At 43.8% G+C, this 12066-nt stretch overlaps 1 protein-coding gene across 2 annotated transcripts in view; it reads left to right on the top strand.

Moving 5' to 3' along the window:
* Nucleotides 1-12066, top strand: part of AMER3 (APC membrane recruitment protein 3) — a 37132-nt gene that overhangs the window by 6714 nt on the left and 18352 nt on the right. Inside the window, exons 2-3 of one of the 2 annotated variants that reach the window (XM_032120082.1) lie at nt 194-3244; nt 5373-7589. In XM_032120082.1, the coding sequence (XP_031975973.1) occupies nt 215-3226 (3012 nt within the window). In that variant the 5' untranslated portion in view covers nt 194-214 and the 3' untranslated portion in view covers nt 3227-3244; nt 5373-7589. Of the gene's footprint in view, nt 1-193; nt 3245-5372; nt 7590-12066 lie in introns of those variants that run through there. The other variant, XM_032120081.1, reaches the window with a different exon arrangement.

Here is a 12066-nt window from a genome sequence, read left to right as displayed (position 1 = left end):
GCCAACACACCCTTAGTTTCACTCAATCTGTTCCTCATGCAGTACCATGACTCAATGATGGAAATGTCTGGTGACAGACAAGCTCAATTTTTTGGTGCTTAATATTCCTTCCTTTGTTCTCCAGTTGCTTTCAAAATTTACAAGTGCTACCCACCAACCTCACAATGGTTGTGTTCTGCTGTTTTCTTTACAGAAACAGATGTGAGGAAGCAGTATGGAGCTCAAGAGAGGAAAGACTTTCATAAAATCCAGTGTACAACATGAGAAAGTGCCACCGGTGCATACAGCTCCTACCAACAAAGATGAGATGGGCAAAGACAAAAAGGCAGTTCTGGAGGGAAACCAAAGTGTGGCTGAAGTCCAGCTGGCATGTTTGGCCACACACAAGAGCTACAGATTTTCTACCAGAGCAGCAAGGAATGGAGCTGGTGATCACAACCTGGAAAAATCATCTGGATCCTCCTACAAGCTCGTAAGGAAGAGTAAAACCCATGACTGTGTTACTGAGGCAGACAAAACAGAGCACTGCAGCCCCAGCAGCAGGGCTTGTGAAGAAGGATTTTTTGGAAAGGGCAAGGGCCGACTTGTCAATAGCATCAGCTTTACAGGGATGTCCAGCTCCAGCAGTAAGAAGGAGTGTGTGGTCAGCCCCAGCCAGTCTGCATGTAGCAGTCAGATGATAGATTACAGGAACTTTGTGCCACAGATGCCTTTTGTACCAGCTGTCGCAAAAACCATTCCCAGGAAGAGGATTTCCCTCAAGAGATCTAAGAAAGGGCTCAGAGATATATTTCACATAAGAAAAAACAAACCAGACAGCCTCTCATTTCTGGTGGAGAAGGACAAGAACCTGTCCTCTCCAGGCTGCAGGAGTGAGTTGTCTGGACGTCTTGCAAAGTATCTTTTCAAAACTGGAGAAACTTGTGCAGCTGATTGCTTGTCACAGGACTGCTCAGACAGTGAACTGCAGTCTGACTCCTCCTATGACTACTGCAATGCCCTGTGTGAAGATGTTGCCTCTCTGAAGAGCTTTGACTCCCTCACTGGCTGTGGGGAAATCTTTGCTGATGAGACTTCTGCTCATCTGGAGCTGGAGAACAGCAAAGACCTTCTGCTGAGGCGAAGCAAGCACAAAGACAGCCCTGGCATGGGCTCCTTCCAAGGAGGGGTGGAGCAGCTGGCCTCTCCTGGCCAGAATGAGACAGTGGAATTTGCAAAGTTTTGGGACAACATCAACAAATCAGTAAGGCTACATCAGAGTGCTCTGTTTGAAAAGAAGTTACTGAAGACACCTAGTTCTGACTTAGAAAAGGATAGAAATCAGGCTGCTGTACCGGTCACAGACCCCCAGGACTCACCTGATAAAGAAGGTGACAATTCCAAAGACAGCTCCACAGAAACAGAAACACCGAAAAGTGAAAACCAGGAATCCACATCTACAAGTGATGAAGGCTACTATGATTCATTCTCTCCTGGACAAGATGATGAACTGAAGGAAGCTCAGACCCCTGGTGTCCCAGGTAGATTTCCAAGAGACAGTTACAGCGGAGATGCCCTTTATGAGCTCTTCTATGACCCAAATGAAGTCAAAGTAAACCCTATCCTTGATGATGACTTGTGTGCATCTGAAAGTGTTTCAGAGCAAGCCATTGAAATCCCTTTGTCCATTTACAGCTTTCATGTTGGAGCTGAGGAGAACATGGCTTCCCAACCAACTCTAGATATCATCAGCCAGGGTTTTTTCCACAGCACATGGAAAGGCAAAGAATGTTTGCTAAAGCTCTGTGACACTGAGCTTTCACTGACCATGGGGATAATAAACTGGCTACGAAAACACTCAGGACTCATTTCCTCCCCTGATTCTCTTCAGAGTCCTCAATCACAGCCAGAGAAGTCTAATGATTCATTGATCCTGCCCAGTCACAGTCCAGAGCAGAAAGGGAGCACAGAAGCTCAGCAGGAGACACCAGGCAAGGGTGAAACTAACGTATTTAATGTATGTGTGCCTTTGGAGGAAAGCAAACACACAACCCAGGCCTCTTCAGTAAACATTGCTGGAAGAGACCACAGCCTGGACTCCTGCCTGAACACATCTAATCTGGGTTTCCGAGGAAGAGAAGGGAGTCACCACAAGGACTTATCTACAGCACCTGGGACTGTGGAAACCACCAGATCATCAAGTTATGCATCACAATCACAGGCTAACAGAGACACTCTGCAGACATCTTTGACTGAGAGTGAGAAGCTAGCAATTTCATTGGGATGTGAGACATCTGGAGATAAAAACCCACTGCCAGAAAAGCTGAACAGAGAGAGTGGCTCCCAGAGGTCTGAAAATCCTTCATTAGATGATAATCACGAAGTAGAATCATGTTACTCCTACAAGACTGCTGCGACCTCACTCCGAGATCCTCTTGAGAGGGAAGACAGAAATAAACCAGTGTATCGCTCTCGCTCTATCTCCTGTGACAAACCACCACAGCCTCTAACCCTCAATCACTTCCAGAGCTACATGAGCCCCACACCAACAGAGAGCAGCACTAACATAGTGCAGCTCTTAGAGCACTGTGTAACACAGGTGGCATCATTAAAAATTAGCTATGAAAACAAGCACCTGGAAGACAAATACATCGGTAATGAAATGAACAGTATCATTCATAAGATGTCTCAGTACAAAAACAAGTTATTTTTGCAAAATGAATGCAACTGCGTTGCTCAAAATCCAGAATATCCCAGTATTCCTAGCACAAACCAATACAACTATGAGACAAGTTTCCAATCTAGCAGTCTGTATCATTTGAAGCAAAATGGGGAGCAAATTTGCTCTGAAGATCAGAAAAGTAGAGCAAAAATGACCGATGAGGTTACTCAAAGCAAGATAAATTTTGGATACTCCCAGCTGAATAATCAAGCACTCTCCTATTTAAAGGACTTTGGTCTCAGTTCAAGTGATTCTGGCCCTGAGACATCTCTTAGTAGACCAACATTTTTACCTCTCTTTAACTCCATCTGCCCAGACATAGCTGGTACCTTCTCACAAGCCTCACACAGCACGGCTGTCTCTCTGTCTGACTCGCTGCAGCCTGAGGAGGCCAAGCAGTGCAGCCCAGGGCCCTGGAACTATGCAGAGACCCCCTGCCATGGCCTGGCTGGAGGGAGTGCTCTGTCCCCTCTCCTAAAGGCAGTGGCCCGGGATACAGCAGTGACAACCAGGAACCACCAGTGACACACCTGCACGGAGAAGGTGAGTGCTCAGGGGAAGGGTAAAATTAAATGTGAAACAAATAACATCTGTTCCCGTCTCACAGAGGGACACTTAACAGCAGTGGAGTCTGAGGTATTCAGGGTCTGTCATTTATGCAGGGGGTCGCATGAGAAAGCCAGGATCTGCAGTGTGAAACCACAGTGCAGAAGTGCCCTGTCCCGCAGTTGCTGTCAAGCACAAGGGAAAAGCCACAGAACTGTGCTGCTGCTCCTAAGTGCACCCAAAGGATGGTCCTCCTTCTTCCAAGCCTGAGGTCTTTCTTCAGAAGGTGCAGTTGGTCTCTGTCCAAACTGTGCTGTGGCAGAGCAAGAGCTGAAGCCAAGGCATACTCCACATGCAAGGCTTGACAGGCTTCTCAGGAGAGGGATTACAGGGTCTGTGCTGCAACTCAAGCATTTGAAAATCCTTCAGCCACACTCACATAGTATAGGGAGATCCAGAATCTGCCCTGTGCTGTGGGTAAGAAACACCTTTGCTGCAAACCAGAAACAGCTGATGAAGCACACAGTGATTGTGCTGGCTCAGGTTTACCTGTCCTGTGAGGCTTTAGGCCAGAGTAGGTACTATCTGTACAGAGAGTTCTAACTCTGTGCCAGCTGAGAAATCCTCTGGCCCCCAGCTGCTGAGAGGAATTTGTTGTAGAAGTAGGAAACTTGGGTAAATTCTCAATCATGTGCCCTGCCAAAACTGACAGAGTGGCTGGGCTCTGCCCAGCCTGGGCCTCTGAGAAGGCCCCTTTGGAGGTGGTGGAAGACAAAGAGGAGGCTGCAGCATGGCCCAGGATAGAGAATTAAGGAACAGCTCACTATTGAACAGAAGGATACAGGGAACACAACATTTCTCTGGCTCTTGCCGCTCACAGCAGTGTGACTGCTTTCTGGTCATCTCTAAAGGCTTCCTAAGCAGCACAAACTAAAAAGGACAGTGTTTCTCTCTGCATGAGGCAAGAACACCCTTACTTTTAAAAGTCTGGGTAGATTCAGCCACCTGCTTTTCTATTTACATCATTGTGAAAATGACCTTGCCCACAATGACAAGTCTCCCACTGCAGACAGGGATATTTTTCAGGGGTCTGCATGAAGTTAAGGGCCAGAGACTGTCAGTCTTCCATATCCTTAACCAACACATTGTTTAGTTATAATCTGCTCATCAGTAAATTAGGTCTTTCTCAACAGAAAAAAGTGATCTTGGTTTTTTCCCATTTGTGTTGTAAACAACACTGCATTTGTGGTGGCTCTTCTGATTAGCCAGTTACCTTTTTGTGTCACCAGAATTATTAGCAGAACTTGCTGTCCAAGGACACACCATAGTCCTTAGAACTACTCATCTCTTTTAGATATTTCTGAAATGATAGACTGAGTACAGATGGGGCAAGGTTTGTGCTTACAGCTAGCATATGTATGGAACCACGACTAGGCACAGCTTCTTGGGGTTAAAAGAACAGATCAATGTATACATTGGCCTGACATTTTTATTTTGCTGTGAATATTAATCCACAGGGTACTGCTAGGAATATCCCTGCCTTTGCAGGCTAGGAATGCAAAGGGATTCTAATTCTGAGTGGCTTTCTGATAGAAACAGAGAAGGGAGCCGTGGCTGTGTGACTGTCAGGAGTGGTAACAGACTGTATCTTTACACTGAACAAGACGTAACACAAGTAGACATTACTGGGCTTGGGGCACGCTCTTTGCATTGTATCAAGTGGCAGCTGTTGTGTGCCACCACATGCCCACACTGATAATACCTGCCATGGCAGGAATGGGACCAGGTCACGCTTTCACCTGAGTCCCAGAGAAAAGACAATTCAAGCTTTTTTCCAACAGGGAACTGCTGATTTTTGATAAAGGTTTCTCAAACAGTAAAATGAATTAAATTTTAGAATATAGATGGGATTTATGTATTCATAAAGTGACTTTGAGGACTGGGCTCATTTTAAGGAATCATTTAACAGCAGGGTTGCTGTTTCTTATAATTTTTTACAGAAAAAGAATTTAGACAATTGTTAAAATGTCATTTACCATGGTTAAAAGAACTGGCTGTGGGGACAAACACTGTCATGTGATTGAGTTTTCCTACCCAATATTTTCTTGCCTGCCCACATTAACAGATGGCCTACAGGTTTGCTGGAAATTTTAAATCTTTGTGAAGATGACTCAGGAGCTTTGCCTTAATCACGGGGGTGGTAGTGCAAGAGAGGCAATGTACAAACACGGTGTCACCTCCGACTCCATGGAGACAGACAGCACTGAGAAACACTCCTACGCTGGACATGATTGTGCAAACTGCAAGAGCTTATACACAAAGAATACTCTAAAATGCCACACTTGGGAGCTGTGAAACAAGCGACAGATCCAGAGGGGGCTCCTCCTTTGTCCCTCAGAGCAAACGCAGCCCCTGATCCTGCCATGGACTCCCAGGTCTGACCTGAAGGAGGTGGGAAGAAGGTCACCTTTCTTGCCATTGGTTGCAGGGCAGAGGAAAATCCCTTATCAAAAGTTATTAAAATCTCCAGGTTTTGTCAGCCCATCTCAACATATCCCAGGACCCATAGTAACAAACAAGCCCATCCTCTCTGCTCCAAGGAGTGTGCAGGGTTCCCCTGGGCCATGCCTGGTCGCTTGGGCTTTACTACCCTGGCAAACAGACACAGGACTGTGATGAAGAATGGTACAAGAAATGCCAGTCACAGCTCCTCTTCCATTTCTCCCTTCCCTGGCCTTTTAGAGAGAAATCTGCAAATGCCTTGTATCTGAGCTCACCAGGAATCTGAACCCTGACTGTAAAGGAACCCCAGGCATCCTCACATGGGAATATGGAAGGCTTATGTAGAAAGTGGGAATTACAGATAAAAAATTGCAATGAAAACCATAATTTTCATTCTTCAGTGTCTAAAGGTTAGGACTTAAGTGAACTCAGTCCAACCCTTGTGTACTGGGAGGATTCCTAGATCTGTACCTTCATGGATCATAGAAAACAAGCACAGAAATTCGTGATTTTCAACCAGATGTTTTTCATCAGGAAACTTCGTCTTTAGAAAGGAAGCACAGTCCTCAAGCAGTGCATTGGGAGGTCTTTTCCTGACTCTTAAAATATCTGGAACTGACCAGACAACACTGGATGTCACAGCAGCTGGACACATGTAGAACAAAACACTCTGCAAACAACATCATTTCAGACCACTGAGCCATTTCCACCACTTAATGGGTTTTGAACTGCATCTTCCATTAACTGGTAGATGTGGCAGAGCAACAAAACCTCTTGTGCCCCCAACAATATGTGCTCACTTCATTCAAATGCAGAACTGCCACATTATGCACCAGTTGAAGATTTTGGATGTGTTTCAGTGATAGCCCTTAAAGGAGTGCATTGCAATAAGCTTGCCCTCAGGTCAGAAAAAAGTACATAACTGTCAATCAAACAGGAATTGCTATAATAGATAGGGCAGCTGTAGATAAAAGAAAACAGCATTGCATATGTGATTGCTGTTATCAAGGAACTGAGATTCAGAAGCAGAAAAAATACAACCAAGGCACTGCGAAGTGACAGAGGAATGTGTATCTGATCATCACTAACTGAAGGGCTACTCAAGTCTAGGCAATTCCTGTAAAGCTTTTTATTCCCTCCTGGTTCAACTTCACTCCCTCTCTCTTAAATAAGGTTGTACTTCTCTCAGACAGGTAATTTCTCTATCTGATAGGTATAGAGAAGGCAGACTGCAATATTTGGATTTGATAAAAAGGAAAAGCAGAATGAACTCTCATCCGCACATAGGCAGTTTTATGCTCAAGCAGGGTATTATTTCTCAAAATGGTCAGAGAGATACCTTAACAGATGGAAAAATAAAGGCAGAACCTCTGTGCACACAGCAGGGAAAGTGTGTGGTAGCTTCTGAAGTCTGGTGTAAGAAATCCTCCTATTTCCATGCTCCCTTCATGGCACAGTAAAGGGATGGTCTCTCAAGCTGCACAGGATGGAACACAACAAGAATACAGCACAGAGACAGCCAGCACATCTTCTGCACTGTAAACGCCTCTGGCTCTGAAACATACACCTGTGTAAAGTCAGCTGCCCAGACCATGTTGCAGTGGATATTGAAATCTCATCTGACAGCCCACCGGCCATACACACACACACACACACTCCTGTTACTCCTGCTCAGACAAATGCATCACAGAGTACAAATGTACTGTTTGTCACATGTGGTAGCAAAGAGCAGGGAGACAGAGGTGACAGGTCACTGCCTCTGTGAATACATTTGAATGTTAGTCACCATGTGCCCAGATACTTGGGCTAAATGATAAATTTAAACAATTTTCTCCTTCATTAAATGTTGTTGCTTCTGGACTTGGCTCTGTCTCACTGTACTGTCTTCATGGTACTTTGTCATCAGTGCTAATTCTACCCAAAATCAGAATTCTATCAGGAGGAAATGTTCTTTCCAGAGTACTTGCTAGAGGAGGATTTTTCCACACAGTTATCAGCACAGATAATCTCTTATATGCCAGATGCACTATAATGTGTTTATTTTAAAACTGAAGAAATTGATTTGCTGCTTTACCCGCTATTGCAGCAGGATGGTTTCCATGGATACAGCCTTATAGGGACTCTATTTTCCCCCTGTTGACAGCAGTACAGAAAGCTAAATTCTCATCTTCACTGCACCAGCATAAATTTGAAGCTAGGGGAATGATTCCCAGATTTAACCCTGAGAGCAGAAGTTGGCTCCCAGTCTCCTTCAGCCCTGAATTTGAGGTTTCAAAGGGGATGGCAATGGAGGGAAAAAAGGAAAAGAACAGCAGCATGGTCTGAGGGAGAGGATATATGAAACCCACAGTGCCTCTGTATGAGAAATGGGGAGAAGTCAAGGCAGAATGCAAACACACTAACTCAGTATGAGGTTTTGTGTCTTGCCTGAGATTTAAGTGCAAAAATACAAGTCAGATTTGGCCTACAGAAGTTTGGCTACAAAATTATCTGCATGGAATTGGGCCCTTTTTGTTCAAATGAATCAGTTGTTACCATTCTGAAGAAAACCTGCTTCACTTCAGGTCAGGAAGGCATAAGAGTGGGAAGAAGGGGGAAGTGAGAGCCTTGTATCCAAAGCAGGCTTCTTCTTTCATCTAGGAGAGAATCCGGCCCCCTCTGGAATACAGAGAAACTGAATGCAAAGGAGATCCTCACCCTGAGAATGGGCTGTAAGAGTCTGATGGCATTTATACTCACAAGTCAGCAAGTAAAAAAAGAGTAGGATGAAGAGCCTGGTGACTTCAGCTTTTTGGATCTCAAATGTAAAATATTTCGTTCTATTTCCTCCATCAGAAAATGCAGAGGGGCAGAAAGAGAGGCCTCCAGACAACTCTCTATTTTACTCTGCCAAGGGGCTGCAGTAGGTGTTTGGAAAAGGAGTGTCAGAAACAGGGCAAATGGAGAATTTTGAAACCTGAAATAATCAATCTCCTGTCTTCTGGCAATCAGTACTCTCTGAGATAGACCTTGGCTCCTCCTGGATGTCTGGGTTTAATGCTCCCTCCCTTTTCCAAACTCCCTTAAGCATGGGAACTTCAAAGCCTTTTAATATCTGTTATGAACCTTTCATCGTTTAATGTCTTTAAGGCAACTCTTAAAATCTCCTGTCTTTTGTGCTACACTTATCAGTTACGCTTTGCAAAACTTCAAAAATATTCCTTTTGAATTTTCTCCTTTTCTGACATCTGTTTGTTCCTAAAACAGGCACTGTCCCTTTTGTGGTCTAGCAACACTGGGAAGATTACAGACCTTTTGTGAATCAGGGCAGAGGCCATGCCTCAGTATGTAAGTCTGGGGTCTCTGTGTAAATGAAGACAGAGTTCAGGGAGATGGAAAGCACAGAAATCCCCAGCATCAATAGATTTTCTGTATTTGTCTAAAAAAACCCCACCAAACAAACAAACAAAACCAACTCAAATCCAACAAGAAAACCCAAAACCCCAACCCCGATAATTTTAAATCTGGCTAAACTAAGAGTGAAAAAAATAACCATTCAGTGAAAGGCATGAAGGACTTGTCATGAGCACTGGAGCACTGGGAGCCTGCACTGTTTTGATGAAATGTCCAAAATGAACACAGTTCCCCATCAGGTCTTATGGAAGGCTGTTCTGTTTTAAGCAAACTCTCCTACTGCTCAGTTCTTCCAGAAAGATTGGAAGGTATATATCTGGTGTGGCAAGTTTCTTCTGTCACTCAAATCATGGGGACTGCATCTCTTTTACATTTGAAGGTGAGAAAGATATTCAGAGTTCTTGGACAGAAATAGAGCTCAGGAGAAAGAGACACAAAGAAGTACTGTATGTTAGGGTTTTCCTGTGGAGTAAGGAAATATTCTGAGCTTCTCTCTACAGGCATGTGGCAGGCCTGCTCAAGGAAAGCTTTAAAGATCTTGTGGCAATTAATAGTAGTGTCGGCCAGTGATGACAAATACACAAGTGATACCAAGGTAGTACAGCCATAAATTTCTCTCCTCCCACAATCAGCTATCCTCCACTTTGAGGTGATTATATTATCCAAGGGGAAACTGTCAGTCTGCAGGTCAAGATACAGGAAAGATTACTGGAGATCCATAAAGAGGAAGGTCCTTTTTGTCTTACAGAGAACAAAGAAAGGGTATTTCTCCATCTCCTCTTCACTAGTCTTCTCCAGCTGCAATACTTTCCTTTCCAAATAGATTTATTTTTTCTTTCATGACAACTTTCCATCTAACTTGCCCCAGACAGTCTCAACTCTTCCCTATCACATGCTTCACGTTCTTTCTGCTCCCTCTTGAGACTGAACCTACTTCAAAACCCTTTTCCCCTTCCCATATGCCTGTGAAGCTGACACCCCTACCAGACAATTCTCCCCACCCTCAAGAGCCTGGAAACCCCTCTTCAGGCAGGTAGTTTTCTCCCTAGACTCCTAAGTTCCCTGCATCCCCACCTCACTGGTCTGAAGCAGTGGGGAACAGCTGGGAAATGAGTTCCACATAAAAGAAGCAAAGCCATAATTTAAACCTGGCCCTTTGCTGTCATGGGCTCCTCTCCCTCTCCCTCTTTCATTCTGCAAAGGAAATGTACAGACTCCACAGACTCCAAACATGCAGCATGTTGTAATTGATTATGCACAAAATGGAAACAGAGTGCTCAGCACACTGAGAGCAGACATGTTTGCCCAGCACACACGGTGCCATGCCTGCAAATGCCATCCAAGCTCTACTTAACTCCCCAGAACTGAGCCTTGTGTTCTGTGCGTTGCTCATGCTGCACAGGTGCAGACGATCACTGAAGGACGTGGGAGGATCACAACCTATGGCCAGGCAGGATTAAGGAATTTTGACATCCCCCAACCTGTTTGTTATATTTCTCCACCTCACAGCCAACAGAGGGGAAAAAAATCAAGTCAAGGTGGCTTTGGGTCTGTGATACACAACCAGGGAGCTGCAGAGAAATTGATGGCAAGAGAAATTCTATCTGACTTCAGTAGGATGGAGAGGGACCCTGATTTACAGCAGGAGACATTAGACAAAAGACTGCATCAGAAATTTTCACAGCTCCAGCTTTTCAAAGACATTGTGCCCTCCGCTTTCAGCTGCACTTTTAGGAAAAATCTGATTGGGTGTTAGCCTTAATTAACCCTGGTGCAGTTGCATTTCTGAAATAAGGGAGGGTTGTATTTCACACAAACATCCAATGGGGCTTCTCAGCAGCAGAAAAAACACTGAGGAAAAGGAGCAGCTCTTCCGTCTGTGTACTTAAAATAGAGGATGCTGCAATTTATGGCTCTTGTAGAAATAAAAGCTCAATTTCCCTTCCTTAGCCATTCTGTCTTCCCTTGAACATACAGGCAAGTAGGGTTTTGCTCTGGAAAAAGCACTAAGTAGACTGTTGCTATAGCAACCAACTCCCTGAAACCCATTTATAATTAAGATGGTGGTCTAGCCACCCAAAAAATACATCCTGCAAAACCCCCAGGTTTGTTGCTTCCCAAATAACAACTGTGTGTTTTTACAGTGAGTCCATCTGATCAGGGCAAGGCTGGTTAGGTGGGATGGCAAGAGTGATTATGTCTTTGGAAGTAGTTTGCTGCTGAAATAGCAAAAGGATGCCAGGAAACAGCAGGGTTGCAATGCAAGGTGCTTTTTTTTAGCTAGATTTCTTAAAGCTTCAATCAATAACAAGATAGTACTTGAATCATTTCATCTCTTGAAAGTATTCTTCAACTATAATCTGTAAAATTTTGAATAATACTGGCAAATTTAAAAATGCCCTCAGTTTTTTTTTTTTCCCCAATTCAAAAGCTGTTTTAATTTAAAATCATGCAATAAAACTAATTAATAATTTTTCTATTAGGAAAAGGTATGTTAGTTTTCCCATTAGTGTTTATGAAAGGTGATGACAGCTAAACTGTATGATTGAATGCAACCCTTGAAACATAAATTAAGAATGGATGAAATTATTTTAACAATGACATTTGTTGCTGAGGGCTGTATAATGTGAATGATAGAAATGTGAAGGTTTTATGAGATTTTATAGATACAAATATATGAACAGACACTTAAAAGGAAGATTTCTGTCTATTGCTCTGAACTTTAGATTTTATATTATTAAAGATAAATATACTGTACCCACCAGTCTCTCCAGAAACTGTAATACCCTTGACCCCCAGTGGTTCAATAAAATAGCCCTCCACCTGTGCAAATATAAAATGCCAGGACAGCTCACTGTTTCTAAAGTAAGACTAGTGTCTCTTGCAGCATGTTGCAAACTTACTCAATTAAAGGGCCATTTAAG

The sequence above is a fragment of the Corvus moneduloides genome, chromosome 10 (assembly GCF_009650955.1).
Source record: "Corvus moneduloides isolate bCorMon1 chromosome 10, bCorMon1.pri, whole genome shotgun sequence".
In the NCBI taxonomy this organism is placed as follows: Eukaryota; Metazoa; Chordata; class Aves; order Passeriformes; family Corvidae; genus Corvus; species Corvus moneduloides.
The sequence above is the reverse complement of the archived record's forward strand: the minus strand, read 5'-3'. Positions and strand labels throughout refer to the sequence as shown.